Consider the following 25,408-nt stretch of genomic DNA (forward strand, 5'->3'; position numbering starts at 1 on the left):
TGAGGATAAGCACTGAAGAAACCTACTCTGAGGGAGGATGATATGCAGCCTTTATAGAGTAAGAATTTTCAATGATTTTGGATCCCTTTGTTCTTGTTCTGTTATCTCATATCCCCTTAAATTATTACCCCTTTGTGTAGCCTTCAGTGAACTCTCTATGTGAGGGTCATGATGACCTAGTCAAAAGGGGTGGCTGCAAAATGGTTTTGGTGCTGACCTGGTGATAAGAGGTAGCTGTGGCATGGTCTTGAAGTGATAGTTCCCTTCAGGCTTATAATTATCTATAGTTTGGGAACAGAGGACCTTCTGGTTTCTATTTTCCAGTCTTTTCTACTATGATAAAGTTGCCTGTGTTTTAGTCCTATGACTCCTGGATTTTTTCTAATGCATATGTCTAATATTCTTCCGGTTTGTTGGTGTTCTTCATTGCCCTTCACCTGCCCACCTGCTTATGACTGTCTAGCCTACCTCACATTCCAGAGCCCTTCTAAAATGATGTGGGAGCCTACAGCAGCTCAATGAATGGACTTATTTTCATAATTTAAAATCCAAGTTTTACACTCTTTTTCCTGTTCATTAATATGAAGCAATCATCTAACAGTAACTTGAGTCCTCTAATTCCTTGTGAGAATTGTAATGACTTGGCATTAACATCAATAGATATTTTAAACCATTTTATCCCATCATCCCAGATGTATAACATCTATAAAAACGTCAGTAAGCATATAACATATAATTATATAATACAGCCAAACAATGATAGTAAGGATATAATCATAATATTTATTAATTTTAGTTACCATAATATATATATAAGATATAGATTATGATTTCCAACCCATTTTAGTGTACCTATGTTTCAATTTTCGATAAAGTTAAAGTGTGGTTTCATTTGTTAGAATACAATAAGAGCAGAGGAGAGGATAATGTACACAGACCCTCTCCCCCAAAAAGATGTGACAGGGGCCATAAGATTAGAAATTTTTAAAGAGGCCCTAATTTTTCCCCCTCAGTCCCTAGGCATTTCCTAGTAACCTGTTTTTGTTTTATTTTTGGTTTTTAGCTATTTTCTCTATCCCAACATCCTACAGTTAATCATCTCATGCTGAAAACAAAAGCTAAAGTACCTTCAAAGGCCAGACCTGTAGCCAGTGTTACAAGAGTCCTAGGACACAGGGTCTGGCTCCAGAGGTCTAGACAGACCAATGTGGGTCACCCTTTGTAATATGCAAAAAAGCAGAGCAGTTTGAAGGGTAGGAAAGGTATTTTAATCAGTGTGGCCATGCCAGGACAAACACATATAGTGGTATAGTAACCAAAGCTCTGTCTTAAAGGGATTGCCAGCAACTTGAAGATTTTATAGAAAAGAGGACCAAAGGCAATGTCTTGGTGGGTTTGTATGACTGGGAGAGGGGGTTGCACAGAGTAAAATCATCCTGATCAGGCCATGATGCAATTGGCCATGATCTCAGACTCATTCTGTGAAGCTCTGGGAAGGCCTGTCATTGATTGTAGGGGGTGATTTAGCATCTATTATGAGATGACTTTTCCTCTTGTGGGGCAGACTTGGTTTTGTTGCAAAATAACTGTTCCCATGTAGTGGGCAGCATCTACATGGGCTGATATGCTCTGTGAATCTCATAACACGGTCCATAAAATTAGAAATTTTTAAAGAGGTCCTTAATATTTTTAGATGGGCTTTCAGGGAAGCAATTTTGGTCCTTTGTGATAAAGATACTTATCAATCAGGCTTTTTGTTCTGGAATCCAAGGTATCTAGTTGAAAAAAAAAGTGGCTCAGAGAAAAACAGCTAAGGAGGAAATAGAGTCAAAGAGACACAAATGGAGTTAGGTAAACTCAGGGTGAATAAACCTATGGCTTTGAGCATATGTTTTAACTACAGAGTTATACCCTCAGTCTCCTTATTTGTCTTATGAGAAATGGGTCTTGCTATTTTTTCCAAGCTGGCCTCAAACTCATTACCATTGTGCTTTGGCCTTTTGTGTAGCTAGTACTACTGATGTGCATCACTATATTGTTTATCACCTTTAATTCTTAAATTTTATTTTTAAAGATTATTATTCTTTAGTGATTATCTACTTTTAAGTTTATTTTATTAAATATATTCATCAGGTGTTTCAATGTCAATGTTTGATAACTCCAGTCTGGATTACCTATGAGTCTACTTCCATGCTCTCACTTTTGGAATTTTAGGTTTTGTTTTCTGGCATGCCTGGTAATTTTTTATTGATAATTTAAGTTGATGATATCACCTTTAAGAGTATATTTAACATTCTTTTTGTAAATTCTGAGCAGATCACTTTCTTAGAGCAGAGGCTGGTCTATTTTGGTTTGCCTATATTCCCAGGACATCTGGGATCTCAAAACCTAGGAATTTAAGGGCTCCTTATCTTTGCTGGCTCACAACTTTTAATTTTGTCTTCCTGGCTGATAGTCTGCTAAAATGTTTGAAATAGCAGCGGTTTCAGGAAGACCTCTCTGAAAGTTTCCTTCTACCTGATGGTCCTATATTGCCTCACACATGCATAGTATGTGTGTTCAAATGCCTGGTGAAGAAAGAGTGGGTGCTGTGTTTGCTCCAGTGCTTTTTCCTCATTTCCAGGATTTTGGTTCCTCAAGCTCTGGCTGCTTTGACTGCTGGCCCCTGTTTGGTCTATTTTTCTATTGTTCTCAGGAGAATGATTAGTTTGGAGCAGCTAGTCCACCATAAGCTGAGAGAAAGAAGAACTTTCTCTTCATGGATGACTTTGTTTTTTAAAAATGAAAACTAGGTTTATTGCAGTTAACATTTCAAAACTCTTTTACAAGCTCAGCTCACCTTAAGTTCTTACTCTGTTTAAATTAAATTAAAATTGTTTCAGGGTTGTTTCATAAACTGTTTAGTGAAACATTTTAAACATTTATAAACTTAATGTGCAGTATCTGCCTTAAAGCCTTGAGCTGTTTCACTATTTGTTTGATTTACTTAATCATTTTAATACTTAATTTTAAACCTTCTTAAACTTTAATATTCTTGTCCACTAGAAAATTATTAATTTTTCTGTAAACAATTTGGAATTTTTTTGTTTTAATCAACTTTCCATCACTGTTACAAAATAATTGAGAAAACTAACTTAAAGGAGGAAAAGTTTATTATGGCTCATGGTTTCAGAGATTTCATTCCATGGTCGGCTCTCTCTGTTGCTTCCAGGGATATTAAAAGGCATAAACATCACAATGAAAGGGCATGGAGGATGAAAAGTTTTTAGTTCATGGAATCCAGGAAAGAATAGAGAAGGAACTAGGGGCAACTTGTATCTATCTAGAATTTATCCCTAGTGATCCTCCTTCTCCAATCAGGTCCAATCTCCAAAAGTTTTTACCTCCAATGGCACCATAGACTGATGATTAAGCCTTTAGCACATGGTCTGTATGGGACATATTCTATCCAAACTGTAATACCTTCTTAGCTGATTAAATGTAATAGCAATTAGAGATATGAAGTCTAGAATTATAAATTCAGAGAAGTTTCTCCTGTCCCTGACTGTTTAGTAAACCCCTTTGGTAATACTAATGTTATAAACTATAAAATATAATAAACAGGTAAATAAAGAAATAATGTTATAAACTCTGAAATATGATCAATCAATTTAAAAAGGAGATATAAGTATGATCATGTGGGATGTTCCAGAACTTAGGTTGTATTATTATATGGTTTTTCAAGCCATATAAGACTCTTATCTTTTTCCTGTTTCATGAGTTTTGAGTAATTTTCATATTTTCACTATTAACTTATTAGAAATTCATTTCACATCTAGTTGGAGTGCAAGTATTCAAAGTTGTCTTTCTCCCATTATAGATTCTATGGTTGTTCTTATCGTGGTAATGTGGCTATTCATTGGAAAGTAATCTACTCACTGCAGTGCAGTTTAAAATGGACTTCTGTTATCTAACTGAGGTCAGTGATACATGCCTGTAAATGCAAATCCTGGTAGTGAGGTTGGGGGGACTTTACAAGTTTAAGTTTAGCCTCAACAACTTAGCAAGATCTGCCTGAAAATTCTGAAAAATAAATTTTAAAGTGCTGGGCATGTAGTTAAGTGGTAAAGCAACTCTGGGTTCAATCCCCAGTAACAAAAACAAAAGAAACATAAAAGTAGTAGTGTGTAGTTTTTTGTAGTGCTTATACACTCATTTATCTAGACTATCAACTTACTATTCGTTTTCCCTCTACAGAAAGGCAGAAACTCCAAAGGTCTTTCAGCCATTACCAGATTTTTATCCCAGAGTCTCAAAGAAATACCAGTGGCGTCCCTAAGATGGTATCCGTTGACCCAAATTTATTCACCCAAGGGACCCTGTTAAGTATTCATAACATCTGCTATCATCAAGAAGAAGTGAAGAGCAACTTTCTACTTTGCCGCCGAGAAACATTTCAGAGAGAAATACTAACAAATATCAAGTAGGTGCATTAACTTTTCAAAATACTACTTTATTAAATGAATTTCATAGGTTTTACCTATCACCAATAAGCTGCCACAAACATTTATGTTCAAGTCTTTGAAAAGATGTATTAATTCATTCTTTCATTTCCTTTGACTAAACTTGGACTGAAATGATTGGATCATTCAAGTGTAAGTTTAACTTCGAAAGCAACTGGCATATTGTAAAAATGATTGTATTATATGTTTAAGCAATTGTTGTGTCAATTAGTTTTTGAAGTAGAAAATAAATGAGTAGAGAAAGGAGAATTTCTATAGAAGCTACTCACTACCATTACTACTTAAAGAACTTTGCAACATAGCAAAACAACTTAGTTACCTCCAGAATATAAGACAATTATCATAATTAACAGCATTATACTCAAACTGTCAGATTTTTAAAATTTTAGAGCATTTGTATCAGTAAAACATATTTAACTAGTGTTACAAACCAAAAAAAAAGAGAGAGGAGTCTTTAGATTAGAACAAATGAAGATTTGAATAAATCCTAACTTCTTATACCTAATTTTCTTCTAAGCAATTAGAAATATAATAAAATCTGCAGAAAATATAAGATATTGTTTGATAAAATATAAAATCTTTGTTCTTTAAGTCAGTTCGTTTGTAAACTTTGTTAAGAGCAGTTGGATTCCAAGCGTAAATGCCTTTTTAAAGTTGCTTTAAATTCCTCTAGAACTTAAGTTTATTATATTCGATATCAACATAGCACAAAATCCATTTAACCTTTTAAAAAGAAAGCGAAGTTCCTTGTGATAAGAAAAATATTATGTGGGTAGTTTGTTCATAAAATTTAATTTTTGAAAGTACAGTTAGTATTTATGATAAAAATGTAGAAATTCTTATATAGCATTTAGGTTACTGAATGAAGGTATAGACAGACCAATGTTTAATTTTTTGAAAATAGTACTAGGATTTGTGGTTAATGAACCACCACAACAAAACTATAATTTTTAGCTCATAATATCTTATTATGTCATTCCAGAAACCAGAAGTAGAAAATATGAACAGGTTAACAGACTTTTACACTATTAGTTATTTCCTTGACTTATCTTAGGCCTTGAACAAGCATAAGTATAGGCTCACTCATGAATTTTCAGATCTATTAAACAATTAACATTTTAGACAAACCATGAATGTCATCTATACATGTAAGCATTACATAATTTTGAAAGAAAGCAGAACATTTCTGAGATGTGGAAAGCTTAAGATTTTAGTTCTGGATTTATGTTCCCTTATAAAAATAAAATTATTTTAAAAGATACAGTTTTAAGAATTCAAAACACCTCTCATTTAATATACTCATTTTAACAACTATATTTAAATTACTCATGGATTGCAAGCATAGTTAATATTTTTGAGTTATTTCTGCACCAAAGAGATCCTAAGAGGTTGTTGTATAGAAAACAATGAACAATATTCCTCAGATATGTAGACATACATTCTAATTGGTTAGCAAGCCATAAACACAAGTTACTAGATTTTAAAGACATTCTTATAAACAAGTTTAATTTACTTATCACAGATTTACTAAATTCATGTGAAAGGCATTTGTCAATATAAATCAATTTAGTATCTTGCAAACTGACTATGTATAAGCATATAAACATATAGACTTAAATTTAGAATAGTTTTAAAAGCTATATTTTTTACCTGATATTGAAATAAGTCTGTTAGGTCTTAAATTTGCATTTCTAAACTGAGGCCAGGTAGAAAATTTACATCTTAAAAGACTTAGACTATCAAACTTGAATTGTGAGTTTCCTTTTAAGACACAGGCAGGAAACATCTACAAACCCTTCTTCCTTTAGTCCATTTTGAGAACTAGAAGAATTGAAGGGTGAAGATAAGTCCTCTTCTACCCTGGACTAGAAAGAAACAGTATCTATCAGTTATGGCACAACTGAAGATGAATATCAAGGTTGTAAGTGGTCTGTACTACCTGGGGTAGTATTTGCCTTGGCTGTGGCTGTTACACATTTCTCTGAAGAAAACAAGAAGATGCAAAATTGGTGTGGACAAACTCAGAATTCCTGTCTTCTCAAGGATCTGCTTTGCTGTTTTTTTTGTTTTGTTTTGTTTTGTTTAATCTTGCCTGTGACAATCTGTCTGGTGATTGCTATTATCAGCAGTTCATTACTAGTACAAACAAGAGTACAACAAATACATTTTGTTGTTCATTTTTTGATGTTCATCAACATCATCAAAATGTCCTGTGGTACCACTGACTTCATTCTATACTTGACCACCATCAGAATCATATCAAGATATCATATCAAGATCAATCATATCAAGATCCTCATTTCTCCTTTAAACTAATGAAAGAACTATTACTAGCCCCACAGGATCCATTGTCATTAAGAATCCATTTGCTACAGTTTTTAGTAACATTTTATCTGTTAAGAAGAAAATGAAGTCTGGGTCAGTTCCTATACTATATAGCTGGTGGACTTGTTGACTGTGTAGCCCAGTTAATAAGAATAGCTGAAGAGCTATTACAATCTATTTCACAAGAACAACAATTTCCTTATGAAAAATGAAATGATAAAACAGAGCAGATTGGAGCAGATGCATCTCCTTCCAAAGAACCTTCAATACCAGATCTTGCTGTCTCTTTGTAATCAATATTGTAATCAATACTTTCACTACAAGAAGATAAAGACTTAAGGGCTGGTGTTGTGACTCAGTGTTAGAGTGCTCGCCTAGCATGCACGAGGCACTGGGTTTGATCCTCAGCACCACATAAATTTAAAATGAAAATATTGTGTCTACCTAAAACTTAAGAATAAATATTTTTTAAAAAGTAGATGAAAACCTAATCCTTGATATAGAGCAAGCCCTGTTAGACATAGATGGGCTATATGAAGGTGTACTCTCTGATATAAACAATGATTTAAGAAGTAAATAAGACTCAGTTTGCCCTCACCAACATGTGAGAACTGATCACTGATTTTTTTTTCAAATATATCCTGACATATTTGGATATTAGCAATATTTTTCTCCTAGTTCTGCATATTTTTATTATTAAGAACTTATAGAATAAGTTTTGGTTTCCTTCCAGAAAATACTGATCTCATCTTTGTTTTTATTAAAAGAATCTCTGACTTTAGCAGTGTCATTCCTTTACTTGTATTTGTTCTGTTAGGTTTCTTGAGGATAAGAGCGAATAATAACAAAGAAGAGAATCTCCTCAACTAACAATGGACTGAAGCACATATCAATTATCTCACATCTTGGGACCCAATTTTATTGTTCTATCATTAATGGAAATTAAAAGGGGAACATTCCCTAGGATGGTATTTCAGTGCATTAACAGGACAATAGTAAGACATTTGTACTTGATAAGACTCCTTACTGGATTTCTAAGAATGTGTCAAACAAATGATGCCCTATCAGACTACTGGAGATAAATCTGAAAGAGTAGCATCTATCAAAAAGCAATACTACAGAAAAGTTTTCAGATGAGTTTTATGAGGAAAAAAATCGTTGAAAAAGCTGGAGCCAAAGGTTCCAATGTAGAACTGATTCCCACAAATGCTGATCCATATTGCAGTTACTTTAAAATATCATTCCTAAAATAGAAGTTGCACAATCTACTCATTAACAGACATATATGGAATATTCTATCCATCAATGAGCAAATACATTTTCTTCTCAGCAGCACATGGATCATTCTCCAAAATAGACCACATGTTATGTCACAAAGCAAGTCTTAGCAAACAGAGAAAAAATAGAGGGCTGGGATTGTGGCTCAGCGGTAGTGCACTTGCCTAGCACATGCAAAACCACTCTCAGCACCACATAAAAATAAGTAAACAAAAAAAAGGTATTATGTCCAATTACAACTAAAAAATAAATATAAAAAATAGAGATACTACCCTGCATTATATCTGAACATAATGGAATGAAATTAGAAATTGATGATAAAATTAAAAAGAGAAGCTACTCCAAAACCTAGAGAGGTAAACAATTTGCTATTGAATGATGCATGGATAACAGGAGACATTAGGGAGGAGATAAAAAAACTTAGAGGTAAATGAGAAGTCCAACACAACTTATCAAAATTTCTGGGACACAATGAAGGCTGTTCTAAGAGTAAAGTTCATTGCACAGAGTTCATTCATTAAAAGAAGAAAATGTCAAAAAATAAATGACTTGACATTATATCTCAAAGCCCTAGAAAAGGAAGAACAAACTAACACCCAAAGTAGTAGAAGACAGGAAATAATTAAAATCAGAGCAGAAATCAATGAAATTTAAACTAAAGAAACAATTCAAAAAATTGACAAAACAAAAAGCTTCTTCTTCAAAAACATAAATAAAATTGACAAACTCTTAACCACTCTAACAAAAAGAAGGATGGAGAAAACTCAAATTACAAAAAATTTTGCAATGAAAAAGGAAATATCATGACAGACACTATTGAAATACAATAGTGGCAATTAGAAACTATTTTGAAAATTTATATTCCAATAAAATAAGAGAACTTAAAGATTCCCAACAAATTTCTAGAGGCATATGATCAACCCAAGCTGAGTAAAGAAGACATACACAATTTAAACAGATCAATTTTAAGCAAGGAAATAAGAGATGCCATTTACAAATGTTGTACCAACCAAGAAAAACCCAGGACCAGATGGATTCACAGCTAAGTTCTACAAGACCTACAAGGAAGAATTAATGCCAATACTCCTCAAATTATTCATTGAAATAGAAAAGGAGGGAACCCTTCCAAACTCATTCTATGTAGCTAGTATCATCCTTATGCCAAAACCAGGCAGAAACAAATCAAGGAAAGAAAATTTCAGACCAAAATTCCTGATGAACATTGATGCAAAAATTCTCAATAAAATTTTGGCAAATTTCATACAAAAATATATTAATAAAATAGTGCACCATGATCAAGTGGGATTCATTCCAGGGATGCAAGGTTGGTACAACATGCAGAAATCAATAAATATAATTCATCACATCAATAGACTTAAAGATAAGAATCATAGGATTATATCAATTGATGCAGAGAAAGTATTTGACAAGATGCAGCACTCTTTTCTGTTCAAAACACTAGAAAAACTAGGGATAGTAGGAACGTACCTCTACACTGTAAAAGCTATCTGTGCTAAACCCAAGGCCAACATCATTCTAAATGGAGAAAAATTGGAAATATTCCCTCTAAAAACTAGAACAAGAGAGGGATGCCCTCTTTTGCCACTTCTATTTAACATAGTCCTTGAAACCCAGGCCAGAGCAATTAGATGAAATAAATTAAAGGGATACAAATAGGAACAGAAGAATTCAAACCATCATTATTTGCTGGCATGATTTTATATTTCGAAGATCCAAAAAATTCCACCAGAAAACTTCTAGAATTAATCAATGATTTCAGCAAAGTAGCAGGATATAAAATCAGTATTCATAAATTAAATGCATTTATATACATCAGTGATGAATCCTCTGAAAGAGAAATTAGGAAAACTACCCCTTTCACAATAGCCTCAAAATAATAAAATAATTGAGAATCAACCTAACAAAAGAGGTGAAAGACTGCCAAGGTCTCGGCTTGGCACAGAATCACGAGCCACCACACACCTTGTAGATTCAAACAGCAATCTTTATTCCCGAACTCACACCGGCCGTCTACAAACACGTTCTGCTCCAATCTCCAATATGCCGCCTCCTCCAATCTCCTACTCCATGAGGCTTTTTTCCAAATCCCATTTGAATCTCAGGAGAACTTAACGGGAACAAGCAGCAGGAACACCCTAATCCCAGCAGCAATAATCTTCAACCTCCAACTTCCCTAAAACCCCTATTGTCTTAAACCTGGAACGCCTTAAACTCAAGGAGCGGGAAACTTCCTCAAACCTGATCAGCTCCAAACCCGGATCCGCCCTGGTCTTTGAGCAAGGTCACCTTACTAAAGCATACATTCAATGTCCCATCGAATGTCCTCTAAGCACCATGGGGTACGCTGGCAAGGAAATTTCAATGCGTCATTCCTACTTGGCAATGGCCCTCAGCAAAAGACCTCTACAAAGAAATCTACAGAATACTAAAGAAATAAATTGAAGAAGACCTTAGAAGATGGAAAAACCTTCCATGCTTTTGGATAGGCAAAATTAATATTGTCAAAATGGCCATACTATCCAAATTTCTATACAGATTCAATGCGATTCCAATTAAAATTTTAACATCATTCCTTATAGATATAGAAAAAGCAATCATGAAATTTATTTGAATCAATAAGAGAACTAGAATAGTCAGAGCAAACCTTAGCAAGAAGAGTGAAACAAGAGGCAACACAATACCAGACCCTAAACTATACTACAAAGCTATATAACCAAAATGGCATGGTAGTGGCACCAAAATAGACATGCAGACCAATGGTACAGAATAGAAGACAAAGATAAACCCACATAATTTTCTCATACTAGACAAAGGAATCAAAAACATACATTGGAAAAAAGGTAACCTCTTCAACAAATGGTGCTGGGAAAACTGAAAACCCATATGCAGCAAAATGAAAATAAACCCCTATCTCTCTCCATACACAAAACTCAACTCAAACTGGATCAAGGACCTAGGAATTAGTCTAGAGACCCTGTGCCTAACAGAGGAAAAATTAGTCCTAAATCTTCATCACACTGGATTAGGCCTCAGCTTCCTTAACAAGACTCCTATCACACAAGAAATAAAATCAAGAATTAATAAAGGGGATGGATTCAAACTAAAAAGCTTTTTATCAACAAAAGAAACAATCAATAAGGTGGAAAGAGATTCTACATTTTACTAAATTTTGCTGCACATATTTCAGATAGAGCACTATTCTCTGGGATATATAAAGAACTCAAAAAACTTAATACCAAGAAAACAAACAATCTAATCCATAAATGAGCTAAGGAGGTGAACAGACATTTCTCAGAAGAAGATATACAATGATCAACAATATATTAAAAAATGTTCAATATCTCCAGTAATTAGAGAAATGCAAATCAAAACTGCTCTAAGATTTCATCTCACAACAGTCAAAAATGCCAATTATTAGGAATACAGACAAAAATAAAAATGTTGGTGATAATGTGGGGGAAAAGGCACACTCATACACTGCTGGTGGGACTGCAAATTGGTACAACCCATCTGGAAAGCAATATGGGGATTCCTCAGAAAACTTGGAATGGAACCACCATTTGACCAGATATCCCACTCCTTGAACTGCATCCAAAGCATATAAAAACAGCATACAACAGTGATGGAGCCACATCAATGTTTATAGCAACACAATTCACAATAGCTAAATTGTGGAACCAAACTAGATGCCCTCAATAGATGAATGGATAAAGAAACTGTGGTATATATACACAATGGAATATTACTCAACATTAAAAGAGAATACAATTATGGCATTTGCAGGTAAATGGATGGAGTTGGAGAATATCATGCTAAGCGAAGTAAGCCAATCACAAAAAACAAAAGCCTAATGTTTTCTCTGATAAGTGGATGTTGATCCACAAAGGGGATGGAGGAGGCATGGGGAAAATGGAGGAACAGTGCTTGGGCAAAGGGGAGGGAGTGTGGGGCATGTGCATTTGGATAGGAAAGATTGTAGAAATAGATGGACATCATTACCCTAGGTACACATATGACTGCATGTATGGAGTGAGGCTACATTGTGTAGAACCACGGAAATGAAAAGTTGTGCTGAAAATGTGTACAATGAATCAGAATGCATTCTGCTGTCATATATACCTAAGTAAATTAAATAAATTAATTACAAAAAGGCAGGGGGATAAAGACTTCATATAGAAGAAATAAACATATATAATATATATTATATGTATATATAAACATATATAATTTATATCTATGTACACATATATATGTATATATACACAATATAAATTATATGTATACATATAATTTATATATATATATATATATAATTTAAGTACACAGAATTAAAAATAAAGTGAATTCACTGAGGGAGGGAGAACCTGAGTTCAAATAGAGTAATTATTGATTAATTTAGTCCATTCCCCTTTTTGACAAGAGATTTATCTGATGGCTGAAGCAAGGACTACCCTTGGTAAATGTTTTAGGTGATCAAAATCTGCTACTTTTAGGTGTTCCTTCACCCCTTTCACCAATAGGAAAGATAATCTATCTTACATGTCACCAAAATAGCTTTTAAACATCTTCCAAAACAAAACTGAACAAACGAGCACTTGATCAATCTTTCAAGATTGTTGGAAGATTTTTATGTCTTCTGAATTGTGTTTTACTGATCAGTATCCCAAAAAAGCAAATGTTCATTTAAGCCTCAAGCAGCTATGTTCCACATGGCTCACTCTACCACAGACAGAAGATAGCCAATTCCACAAAATGACCACAATTGGTGGAGAAAATCCTCAGTGTGTACCTTAATGGAACAACAAACATGGCCTGCTAATGTTTTTAGTAACCTTTTTCTTCACCAGTGAAGTAATTTTTGAAAGTTGAGGCTGCAATAGGAAAGAATGGAATACATTACCCTTTAAATATATACCAGCAGATGCAGGACCCTTCTCGGATTTTCCTACAACAGCTTGGCTGGTTGTGAGAGCATCTTATCTCTGATAAGATGCAAAGTGCCTACTATGTGAGGGTACATTTACCTTGCTTGACTTTTTAAGCTAGTGGATACTGACTTCATACACCGTTTTTCTGTTCAAATCTCCAATTGTGTTTATGGCTGAATAGTGTGTATCTCAACAAAGAGGAGGCCATTATCTTCTGTTTCCCAAGACTTTTAAAAGTACAGCCACTTTTTTTAAAAAAGGAAATCTTACAATTCCTCTAATTTTTACAGTTAAAAGGACATCAAGGATTAGTATTAATAAATACTTATTAATACATGGTTTAGGGATACATGAGAAAAGTTGTTGCAGTGTTTCTTTTTTATTTATTTTTCTTTTTTTCTTTTTAGATATACATGACAGTAGAGTCTATTTTGACATATTATACATAAGTGGAATATAACTCCCCATTGTGTGGTTGTACATGATGTGGAGATTCACTGGCATGTATTCATATATGAACATAGAAAAGTTATGTCAGATTTATACCATTATCTTTCCTCCTCATATCTCTTCTGCCTTCACTTCATTTCCCTTTGTCTAATTCAATTAACATCTATCCCTCTTCCTCCTTATTGTATGTTAGCACCCACAGTTGTCTTCTGTGTTGCTAAGGTTTAGTGTCAAAGCAAGCCAAACTTGGGGATCTATAAAATTCTTTGTCTTAACACATTTATGATCAGTTTGTGGTTGAATAATTTGGGATACATAGTCTTTATTTGAGTTGGTATTGAAAAATATGAAAAAAAATGTTCTCTGGTAGTGAAGCCTTAGTAAATAATAAGCTTTTCCTGGTCATTTCAGAAGAAGATAATAGGTATCTATTAATAAAGAGGATGCATCAAGTGTTGTATAGAAATGCACCTTGAAAGCATACCTAGTCATTAATATGTTTTACTTTGGGAGGGGAAAGCTCAAAAAAAACAAGGGATTTTTTTTTTGTTATATCTTGCTCTATGTTTATGGAATTCTCATTTCCTTCTTTTGATTTTTCAGTGAGAAGGTCTTCAGTTAAATGAGCAAAATAAAAAGTGTGTTTCTCCTCTGTCCCAAGAAGCCACAGTATAATTGTGATTGATCAGGTGCCACAGGCAGTGAATGACAAGGTCCCTGTGGATGTGAGCACTGTGGGGCAGTTGTGCGGGGATGTTCATCCCTCATGAGAGCTGTGACAGAGGATCAACCAACTTCTGTAGATTTATTATCTGAGAAAAAATAGCTGTCTCTTTGATCTTTTCCCTTGGAATAGGCACTGCTTTCTCTGTTACATATATGTTGACCTGCTTCCAAATTCTTAAGAGGAACTGGGCATAGACATCAGGGTTCTGAACAGGCTAAGTGAGGCCTCTGTTTTATCTGTTTCAGTACCTGCTGTCGCCCTGCTGTAATTTGCTTTACTCCTTCCTACTCCATCTGAATATTCAGCACTCCACATACCCACTTAACTTTTTTTTGAAAATATTGGTGACTTTTATGTGCATCATTAAAGGATGTTCCATACTGGAATGATGGCTCCCCATTCTAAACTGACCATTTTCCAGTCCTCTTACTGGGCACTTAAGGAAGGAAATTACCTATCTTGAAGGTGTGCATATTTTCTTTCTTTCTTTCTTTCTTTCTTTCTTTCTTTCTTTCTTTCTTTCTTTCTTTCTTTCTTTCTCTCATTCTCTCTCTCTTTCTCTCTCTCTCTCTCTCTCTCTCTCTCTCTCTCTCTCTCTCTCTTTCTCTATTTCCTTTTTCTCTATTTCTTTCTTTTTCTAATTGGTAAGATGTTGTCTCCATGTTAAGACATAGTAATGCTTTCTTTATCTATGGAGTGCTTCACTATAGCCTTTTATTTCTACTTAAGGTATGTTGATTTTTGCTCTGAGGAGATTTTAGCAGAGAGAACACTACAACTGATATTATACAAATTAGTGACTAATTGTGTAGAACTTGCTAGGTACAAAGTGAGATGATTTCAATGTATTTATAATTGTTTTAGTCAGCTTTTTCACTGCTATTACTAAAAGATCTCACCAGAAAACTGTAAAGGAAAGAAAATTTTCAGGGCTCATGGTTTCAGAGGTCTTAGTCCATAGAAGGCTGGCTCCATTCTTCCAGGCTGAACATCATGGAGTGAAACTTTGGTAGAGGGAAGAAGCTGACATCATGATCAGGAAGCAGAGGGAGAGAATTTACTCTCTAGGTACAAAATATATACCCCATAGCCACGCCTACAATGAATCACTTTCTCCAGCTGCACCCCATTTGTCTCCAGTCATCACTAAATTAATCCCATCAAGGATAGATTCACTGATTATATTAAGGCTATAACCAAATAATTTCTCCTTCAAACCTTCTTGCATTGTCTCACATGTGAGCTTTTGGGGGAATACCACATCTAAAACATAACAATAATCAAACATTTCTCAGAAACCATTATGAGCTTTCCACTATGTTAAGAGGAAGAAGTGCAATGGAAAAGCTTAATGAGAAACTGTTATTTATATCAAGGAACTTTTGTTATTGTTTCTGGTAATGGAACCCAGGACCTCTAGCATGGTAAGTGCTGGCTTTTCCATTAATTAAGCTCCACCCCCAGATTCTAGCAACCTTTAATCTTGGATGTGTCATTTTCCAAAACTAGTAAGTGGTTTAGAGAATAAATGAAAATAATATAAAGGAACATGAGCCATCTTTCTTATAAATTCTGACTTGTGATCCTTTATATATTAGACTTTTATTAATCAACAGTTCATTATTTTTATCTGCAATTTCATCAGCCTTCCTTGATTATATTCAATGCAGACCCTATATTAATAGAACTTTATTTAATTTATTATGCTTTTGTGTTTACAGTGGGATCATGAAACCAGGCCTTAATGCTATTATGGAATGCACAGGTGTAAGCAAATCTTTGTGAGTATAACAGGAAGTATAAGCCAGCCTTTGTATTTCAGTGTGCTTTTAAACATCACTTTGGTGGAAGCCTTTGGTATGTGTACCAATCTGTTTCTAGGTGCTGGAGATAACATGCAGTTGGGCTAGCTTGTTGCTTTATTCCAAATACCAAGAAGTCTTATTACATCAGCCTAGCTAAGTGTGATTTATATGCAGCTGTTACCATATTATGAGATAATCAGGAGGAAAAAGAAGGGAATGATATTAAAAATGGGGATGGAGCAGAAGGAATAATTGAAGACATGAGTTTAAAGAAAGGAGTGGTTTAGATCCATCAAAGTCAAATAGTCAAGAAGCTCACATGGAAGGTCTTTGATGGATAAACTGCAGTTACCTTGCTTTTACATTTTGGAGCTTTCTTTTAACATAGAATGTAAAGGAAGGTGAAAATGTAAATATATGTAAATGCATATATATATATGCACATAGAGAGTAAGAAAAAGAGAGACACTTCTACTCAGCCATACAGAATGATGAAATTATGTCATCTGCTAGTAAATGGAAGGACCTAAAGAACATCATACTAAGTGAACTAAGCCAGACTTTGGATATCAAGGGTTGAATGTATTCTCTCATATGCAGAAGCTAGAGAGGAAAAAAGAAATAAAAAAGCAATGTCATAAAAATAGAAATCAGTAAAGATGGGGGAACAGGGATAGAAAAGAGGGAAAATAATGGGGAAGAATGGAGCAATAAGGTTGACCAAATGATGCTATGAGTATATATGTATATATGAAAATGCATCTCAAATTTGTATATAAATATGATGCATCAATTAAAAATAAATAAATAGAAGGAAAATGAATAAGTAGAGGAAGGAGATCAGGGAATGGAAGGGAGGGAGGAAAATGGAAGTACTGAGGACTGGAATGAAACAAACTGTGTTATATGCACTTATGAATATGTCATGATGAACCACACTATTATATATACCCATTATGCACTAATAAAATGTTTTAAATATAAGTATATATGCGCATATATATTTGTATAATTTTAGTTTAACCATAGAGTTTTTTGACTAGTTCTCTTTCTACCTGGAGCAAAATTTGGATTCAGGATAGCTGAGAGATATGGTCTGTGTTAGGGGGAAAACACAACATATATGTCTTTTTGTAGCTTGCTGGATGTCTTAGCTGCAAGGAAAGATCCAAGTGGATTATCTGGAGACATTTTGATTAATGGAGCCCCTGGACCTGCCAATTTCAAATATAATTCAGGTTTTGTGGTTCAAGTAAGTATTAGCTTGTCTGCCTTCTGGGTTTCCCCTACTTCTGTATGGGAAGTGCTTTGGCTTATGGTTTTGTGTGCTACCAGTTGGATTTACATGCTTAAGGAATTGACTTTCTTTACACCAGCTTTTCACAATATCTGCTTAGATTGAGGGTGGAACAAATAGGAAAGGTGGAGAGGACTTCTAGGCAGTGGTGTCAATTCTACTTTTGGTATCATTTCCAAAAGGGTCTGCTATTGTCCTTTTTGTCCTTCTTTCATCTCTTTCCATCCCCATGAAGATGCCTTCGTCAAATCTTCACATAAAGAAGTTTGGATGTGTTTAGAAGTCTTCATAATTACCTGTGTTCTACCTGGGTTGCAGGTGGGGGATGAAAATGCCTCCTTCTAGCTCTGCAGCTGTCTGTGTATGAATCACTGAAATTTGTAGAGTTGAAAGTTCACCATTAGATAGAACTTTACCTTGCTTATATTGTTTTCATGAATTATGTTAAATACTCTAGAGTGATGGTCTTAGAAAAGACTCAGTGTGTCCCATTGAAATCCCATCTTCCCCTTCAGGATGATCTCGTGCTCGGCACCTTGATGGTGAGAGAAAACTTAGCATTCTCAGCGGCTCTTCGGCTTCCAACAACTATGAAAAAACATGAAAAAGATAAACGGATTAAAATGGTCATTGATGAGTTAGGTCTGGATAAAGTGGCTGATTCCAAGGTAATGTGAAAAAAACCAACAGAACCAGACAGGAACAAGGACCTCCCTGTGTGGACTATGTGACCTTAATCAGAAGTTTCCTAGAGCATGTGAGGTCAAAAGTGTCTGTTTTCTGTAATGATGAGAAAGGTGACTGGTTACATAGTATGAAGGTGGAAATGAAGGTGGAAAAGCAATCTGAACTGTGGTGTGATCCTGGGGATGGAGTTTGGTCCCTATGGAGAGTGCTCCTCATGGCTTTTTCCACTGTCCTCCCACCCTAATTGTTCAAGTCACAGCTCTTTTGATGTCTTTGCACTGACTTTTCTTCTTTCTCTTTTTCTCTGTCTCATTTCAGCTGCTCTTTTCACTTTCTTCCTCTGGGGAATTCTGTTCAGTTGATATTTTTATATTTCTGGAATTCATAAATGACTAGAATCCAAAAATTCTTGCTGTTTCATATTGGTGTAATTTGTCTTGAAAACTATACTTACTCTCATTAAGATTTACATTGAATTTTTTCAGTGACCAGGTTATTTTTCCATGGCTTCTTTGGCACTTTTGTTTCTCATCCCCTCCATCATTCTCTCCCTTCTTCCCTTTTCTCTGCCAATATTTATTTCCAGACTCTTATAAACCAGGCTCTTTCAGGTTTGAGGAATGCAGTTGTCAGCAAGAGTAACAAAAAATAGAGAAACAAACTCCTCCTATTGTGGGTTGTGCAGGATAAAGAAAGAAAAATGAGATGAAAGAGTTAGTTTTATAGTTGACCACTCCGTACAAAACTTTTGCTGATGAGACATTTGAAGATTGTGATGATAATGAGCCAAATAAAATGTGGTGACTCTGGATTAAGCCCCTGTGACCTGCCTCCTAGAGGCAATGAAGAAGGGGGTACCACTGGTTGCTGCTTCCTGTTATATTTGCTGATAGTTTTCTTATGTGAAATGTATTTTGTTTAGAAGAATAACCCTGTGAAGCCACTATTTGTTTTAGTTTAAGAGTGATTAAATTGTCATTACTTTGGCTGTTTATTTACTTGATTTTTTTCCATATGGGTGCATATTTTTCTTACTCTCTTTTAAGCATTCACTGCCCTAAGGTGCTTGCTTGTATTTCTAGGAAAAATACACAGAGGCACATTTGGCTCATCATTCATACATTCTAACTGATTGAAATATTTTTTTAAAGTTTTTAATTGATTTTTGTAATACATGACAGTGGAATGCATTACAATTCTTATTACACATAAAAGCATAATTTTTCATCTTTGTATATAAAGAAAGTTCATGCCAATTCATGTCTTTCATACATATACTTTGGGGTTTTTTATTTACAATTTTTATTACACACATGTACCACAATTTTTCATATCTCTGTTTATACATAAAGTATATTGACACCCAATTTGTGTCTTCATACATGTACGTTGGATAATGATGTCCATCACATTCCACTATCCTTGCTAATCCCCTACCCGCTCCCTTTCCCTCTCACCCCTTGTCCCTATCTACAGTTCATCTATTTCTCCCATGCTACGCCTCTCCACCTTACTATGAGTCAGCCTCTTTATATCAGAGAAAACATTTAGCATTTGTTTTTAGGAATTGGCTAACTTCACTTAGCATTATCTTCTCTAACACCATCCATTTACCTGCAAATGCCAAGATTTTATTCTCTTTTATTGCTGAGTAATATTGCTATATATATGCCACTTTTTTATTCATTCATCCACTGAAGGCCATCTAGGTTGGCTCCACATTTCAGCTATTGTGAATTGTGCTGCCATAAACATTGATGTGGCTGTGTCCCTGTGGTATGCTTTGTAGTATGCTTTTTTTTTTCTTAAAGTCCTTTGGATAATAATCCAAGGAGAGGAATAGCTGGGTCAAATGGTGGTTTCATTCCCAGATTTCTAAGGAATCTCCATACTGCTTTCCATATTGGCTGCACCAATTTGCAGTACTACCCGCAATGTATAAGTACACCTTTTTCCCCACATCCTCATCAACACTTGTTGTTCTTTATCTTCATAATAGCTGACATTATGACTGGAATGAGATGATATCTTGGAGTAGTTTTGTATTTCTCTAATTGCTAGAGATGATGAGCATTTTTTTATATATTTGTTGATTGATTGTATATCCTCTTCTGAGAAGTGTATGTTCAGGTCCTTGATCCATCCATTTGTTGATTATGTCATTTGGTTTTTTTTGGTGCTTGCATTTTGAGTTCTTTATGTATCCTAGTGATTAGTGCTCTATCTGATGTGTAAGGGGTAAAAATCTGCTCCCAAGATGTGCTCTCTCTTCACCTCACAGAATGTTTCTTTTGCTGAGAAGAAACTTTTTAGTTTGATTTCATCCCATTTATTGATTCTTTTTAATTCTTGTGCTAAGGGGTCTTATTAAGAAAGTTGGCACGGAATTCACTTGATAAAAAATAGGGCCTACTTTTTCTTCTATTAGACAGAGAGTCCCTGGTTTAATTCCAAGGTCTTTGAACTATTTTGAGTTAAGTTTTGTGCATGGTGAGAGATAGGGTTTTAATTTCATTTTGTTGCATATGTATTTCCAGTTTTCCCAGAATCGTTTGTTGAAGAGGCTATCTTTTCTGCAGTGCATGTTTTTGGCACCTTTGTCTATTATAAGATAATTGTAATTTTGTTAGTTAGTCTCTGTGTCCTCTATTCTGTACCATTGGTCTACTAGTCTGTTTTGGTGCCAATACCGTGCTGTTTTTGTTACTATTGCTCTGTAATATTGTTTAAGGTCCAGTATAGTGATGCCACCTGCCTCACTCTTCATTCTAAGGATTGTTTTAGCTATTCTGGGTCTCTTATTTTTTCGTATGAACTTCATGATTGCTTTTTCTATTTCTATGAGGAATGCCATTGGGGTTTTGATTGGCATTGCATTAAATCTGTATAGTGCATTTGGTAGTATGGTCATTTTCATAATATTAGTTCTGCCTGTCCAAGAGCAAGGTAGATATTTCCATCTTCTAAAGTCTTCTTTGATTTCTCTCTTTAGGGTTCTGTAGTTTTCATTGTACAGATTCTTCACCTCTTTTGTTAAGTTGATTCCCAAGTATCTTATTTTATTTTTTGAAGTTATTGTGAATGGGGTAGTTTTCCTCATTTTCTTCTCAGAGTATTGTCACTAATATAGAGAAATGTCTTTGATTTATGGGTGTTGATTTTATATCCTGCTACTTTGCTGAATTTATTTACTAGTTCTAGAAGTTTTCTGGTGGAGTTTTTGGGTCTTCTAGATATAGAATCATATTTTCAGCAAATAGTGGTAATTTAAGTTCTTCTTTTCATATACATATCCCTTTTATTTCTATTGTCTGTCTAATTGCTCTGGCCAGTGTTTCAAGAAAGATGTTGAATAGAAGTGATAAAAGAGGGTATCCCTGTCTTGTTCCAGTTTTTAGAGGAAATGCCTTCAATTTTTCCCCATTTAGAATGATGTTGGCCTGAGCCTTCACGTAGATGCCTTAAGATGTTGAGATATGTTCCTATTATCCCTAGTTTTTGTAGTGTTTTGAACATAAAGGGGTGCTGTGTTATGTCCAATGCTTTTTCTGGATCTATTGAGATTATTCTTATCTTTAAGTCTATTGATGTGATGAATTACATTGATTCATATTAGTATGTTGAACCAACCTTGCATGTCTGGTATGAATTCCACATGATCATGGTGAGCAATCTTTTTGATATGTTTTGTATTTGATTTGCCAGAATCTTATTGAGATTTTTTGCATCTATGTTCATTAGAAATATTGGTCTGAAGTTTTCTTTTTTTAATGTGTCTTTGCCTGGTTTGGGAATCAGGGTGATATTGGCCCCATAGAATGAGTTTGGAAGTGCTACCTCTTTTTTTCTATTTCCTGAGATAAATTGAAGAGTATGGGTATTAGTTCTTCTTTAAAGGTCTTGTAGAACTTGGCTGCATATCCATCGAGTCCTGAGCTTTCCTTGGTTGGTTAGCTTCGATGGCATCTTCTATTTCCTCACTTCATATTGGTCTCTTTAAATTGTGTATATCTTCGTAACTCAATATGGGAAAATTGTATCATTTAAGAAATTTGTTGATGCCTTCAATGTCTTCTATTTTATTCGAGTATAACCTTTCAAAATAATTCCTAATTATCCTCTGTATTTCTGAAGTGTCTGTTGTGATATTATCTTTTTCATCACATATGCTGTTAATTTGAGTTCTGTCTCTCCTTCTCTTCATTATCATGGCTAAAGGTCAGACAGTTTTATTTATTTTTTCAAAGAACAAACTTTTTGTTTTGTCAAATTTTTCAATTGTTTCTTTTGTTTTGAGTTCATTAATTTCAGCTGTAATTTTAATTATTTCTTGCCTTCTGCTTTTGCTGCTTATTTTTTTTTCTTTTTCTAGGGCTTTGAGATGTAGTGTGAGTTCATTAATTTGTTGACTTCTTCTTCTTTTAAGGAATAACTCCATGCAATGAATTTTCCTCTTAGTTCTCTTTTCATAGTGTCCCAGAGATTTCAGTTTGTTGTGTCTATGATCTCATTTACCTCTAGAATTTTTTAATGTCCTCCTTGATGTCTTCTGCAACCCATTTTTCATTCAGTAGCATGTTGTTTAGTCTCCAGGTGATGGAGAAATTTTTATTTTTTATTTTGTCACTGATTTACAATTTCATTCCATTATGAACTGATAAAATACATAGTAGTTTCTCTACTTTTTTGAATTTTCTAAGAGTTTCTTTTTGACATATTATATGGTCTATTTTAGAGAAGAATCCATGTGCTTCTGAGAAGAATGTGTATCCACTTGATGCAGGTTAAAATAGTCTATATATATATATATGTCAGTAAAGCCTAAGTCATTGATTATATTATTAAGTTCTATAGTTATTTTTTATTTAACTTTTGTTTTAAAGATCTATACAGTGGTGAGAGAAGTGTGTTAAAGTCACCCAAGATTGTTGTATTGTGGTCATTTTGACTCTTGAATTTGAGAAGAATTAGTTTGATGAACATAGCTGCACCATAGTTTGGGGGCATATATATTTATAATTGTTATCTCTTGTTGGTGTATGGGTCCCTTGAGCACTATGTAATGTCCATCTTTATCCCTTTTGATTAATTTTGGCTTGAAGTCTACTTTATTTGATATGAAGATGGAGACCCCTGCTTGCTTCTGCAATCCCTGTGAGTGAGTCTGTGTATGTCTTTTCCTATCAGATGAGTCTCCTGGAGGCAGCATATTGTTAGGTCTTTTTTAAAATTCAGTCTGCTAGCCTGTGTCTTTTGATTGGTGAGTTTAAGCCATTAACATTTAGAGTTATTATTGAGACATGGTTTGTATTTTCAGCCATATTTGTTTATTTTTGTTATTTAACTTGACTTGGTTTTCTTCTTTGATTAGTTTTTCCTTGAGTGTACTATCTCCCTCTTCTGATTTTCATCATTGTTTTCATTTTCTCTTTATGGAATATTTTGCCAAAGATGTTTTGTAGTGCCAGTTTTCTAGCTATAAATTCTTTTAACTTTTGTTTATCATGGAAGGTTTTTATTTCATCTTCAAATCTAAAGCTTAATTTTGCTGGATACAAGATTCTTGGTTGGCACCCATTATCTTTCAGAACTTGATATATGTTGTTCCAAGATCTTCTAGCTTTCAGGGTCTGTGTTGAAAATCTGCCATTATTCTAATTGGTTTTCCCCTATACATAATCTGATTTCTTTCTCTTTAGGCTTTTAAAATTCTCTCCTTATTCTGTATGTTGGGTATTTTCATTATAATGTTCCTTGGTGTGGATCTGTTGTGATTTTGCACATTTGGCATCCTGTAGACTTCTTGAATATGGATTTCCAATTCATTCATTATGTTTGGAAAGTTTTATGATATTATTTCATTGAATAGAATGTTCATTCCTTTGGTTTGGACCTCTATGCCTTTCTCTATCCCAATAACTCTTAAATTTGGTGTTTTTATACAATCCCATATTTCTTAAATGTTCTGCTCCTGGTTTCTTACCATTATTGCTGTGGGGTCTATGTTCTTTTCAAGATTATATATTTTATCTTCATTGTCTAATGTCCTATCTTTCAAGTGGTCTACTCTATTGGCCATGCTTTCATTTGAGCTTTTAATTCCATTGTTTCTTTCATTTCAAGGATTTCCATTTGATTTGTTTGTTTGCTTATTTATTTATTTATCTAGAACCTCTATCTCCCTATTTAGGTGATCTTTTGCTTCTTGGATTTGTTTTTGTAGCACATTGTCAAAGTGATCTTTCACTGCTTGTATTTGTTCTCTTATTTCTTCTTTGAATTTACAATGCATTTTAACCATCTATATCCTGAAATCTTTCTCTGTAGTTTTTTCTGGCTTAGCTGCCAGTGCTTCTAATGATGTGTTGTCTTGATTTGTTTGTTGTACTTTCTACACTTGTTTATTTCATGTCGCTCGTGTGTCTTCCTTTCCAGGTCTGTGGGTCTGGTGTGCTAATTGCTTTTGCCCAATAGATTTGTAGTGCTCTTGTAGTTTTCCAAGATTCCCTCTTTTTGAGGAAGGACAATGTTAACAGATCCCAATATCAACAATACATCACCTAAGAACAATTTGGTGTTATTAAGACATTTACGATGTAGTCTCAATGTCCAGTAATGTTGGATTTAATTATTATTTACAATATAATCAGTAGTTTCATAAGAAGCTTTACAGTTTTTGGTGGTGGACAATGAACCTGGGGTCAGACCTAGGATGATATTCTGAGGAGGAAAGATGTGAGAGTATAGAGTTAATATGTCTTAGTAAATGTGAAAGAGAAATCTAATGAGGAGGGTTAGTAGCAGGGGAATAAATAGGAAGTAATTTAGGTTAGACAAGTATGTGGGAAGATAATAGAGTACATAAAACAAACACACATGTATTTAGAAAAATACAGAATGCAAAAATAGTAAAATTTGGAGGATGAAAGAAGAAGGAAAAAAAGGGAAAAAAGAAAGAAAGAGGAAAAAAGAGAAAAAAGGGGGTAAAATGGGGGGGGGGCTTATGCAACTCCTCTATATTATATTATTCAGGTGACTCAGTCCTCAAAGTCCTATTTCATGCAAAGTTCTTGGTTTCACATATGTTTGGGAAGTGAGGACCCAAGGATAGAAGGGTAGAAGAGAAAGAAGAAAAAAGAAAAAACATATTTGAAAGAAAAAAACATGGGTTTTGCTAGTTTTAGAGATCTGTCTCTTTCCTGCTTCTCTTCTCATCCAGTAAATTGGGTTGTCTGTTTTAAGCTGGTGTCTCTGCCCTCAGAATGGTGTAGGTAACCTGGGTGAGAAGACTGGACCTGGTGTAGAGCATCTGTAAATGGGGAGTGCCACCCACCATTTCCAGCAGGGAAATTGTACCTCACAGGTCTCTTTTTGGGACAGCTCATCTG

General features: G+C 34.5%; 1 protein-coding gene across 1 annotated transcript in view; it reads left to right on the forward strand.

Annotated features, from left to right (window-relative positions):
• LOC144251730 (broad substrate specificity ATP-binding cassette transporter ABCG2-like) overlaps positions 1-25,408 on the forward strand; it is a 61,582-nt gene that overhangs the window by 9,502 nt on the left and 26,672 nt on the right. Inside the window, exons 2-7 of the mRNA XM_077794493.1 lie at positions 4,237-4,462; positions 15,953-16,012; positions 17,174-17,288; positions 17,849-18,001; positions 19,373-19,392; positions 19,853-19,867. Of these exons, the coding sequence (XP_077650619.1) occupies positions 4,237-4,462; positions 15,953-16,012; positions 17,174-17,288; positions 17,849-18,001; positions 19,373-19,392; positions 19,853-19,867 (589 nt within the window). The remainder of the gene's footprint in view (positions 1-4,236; positions 4,463-15,952; positions 16,013-17,173; positions 17,289-17,848; positions 18,002-19,372; positions 19,393-19,852; positions 19,868-25,408) is intronic.

The sequence above is a fragment of the Urocitellus parryii genome, unplaced genomic scaffold, assembly GCF_045843805.1.
Source record: "Urocitellus parryii isolate mUroPar1 unplaced genomic scaffold, mUroPar1.hap1 Scaffold_173, whole genome shotgun sequence".
NCBI lineage: Eukaryota > Metazoa > Chordata > Mammalia > Rodentia > Sciuridae > Urocitellus > Urocitellus parryii.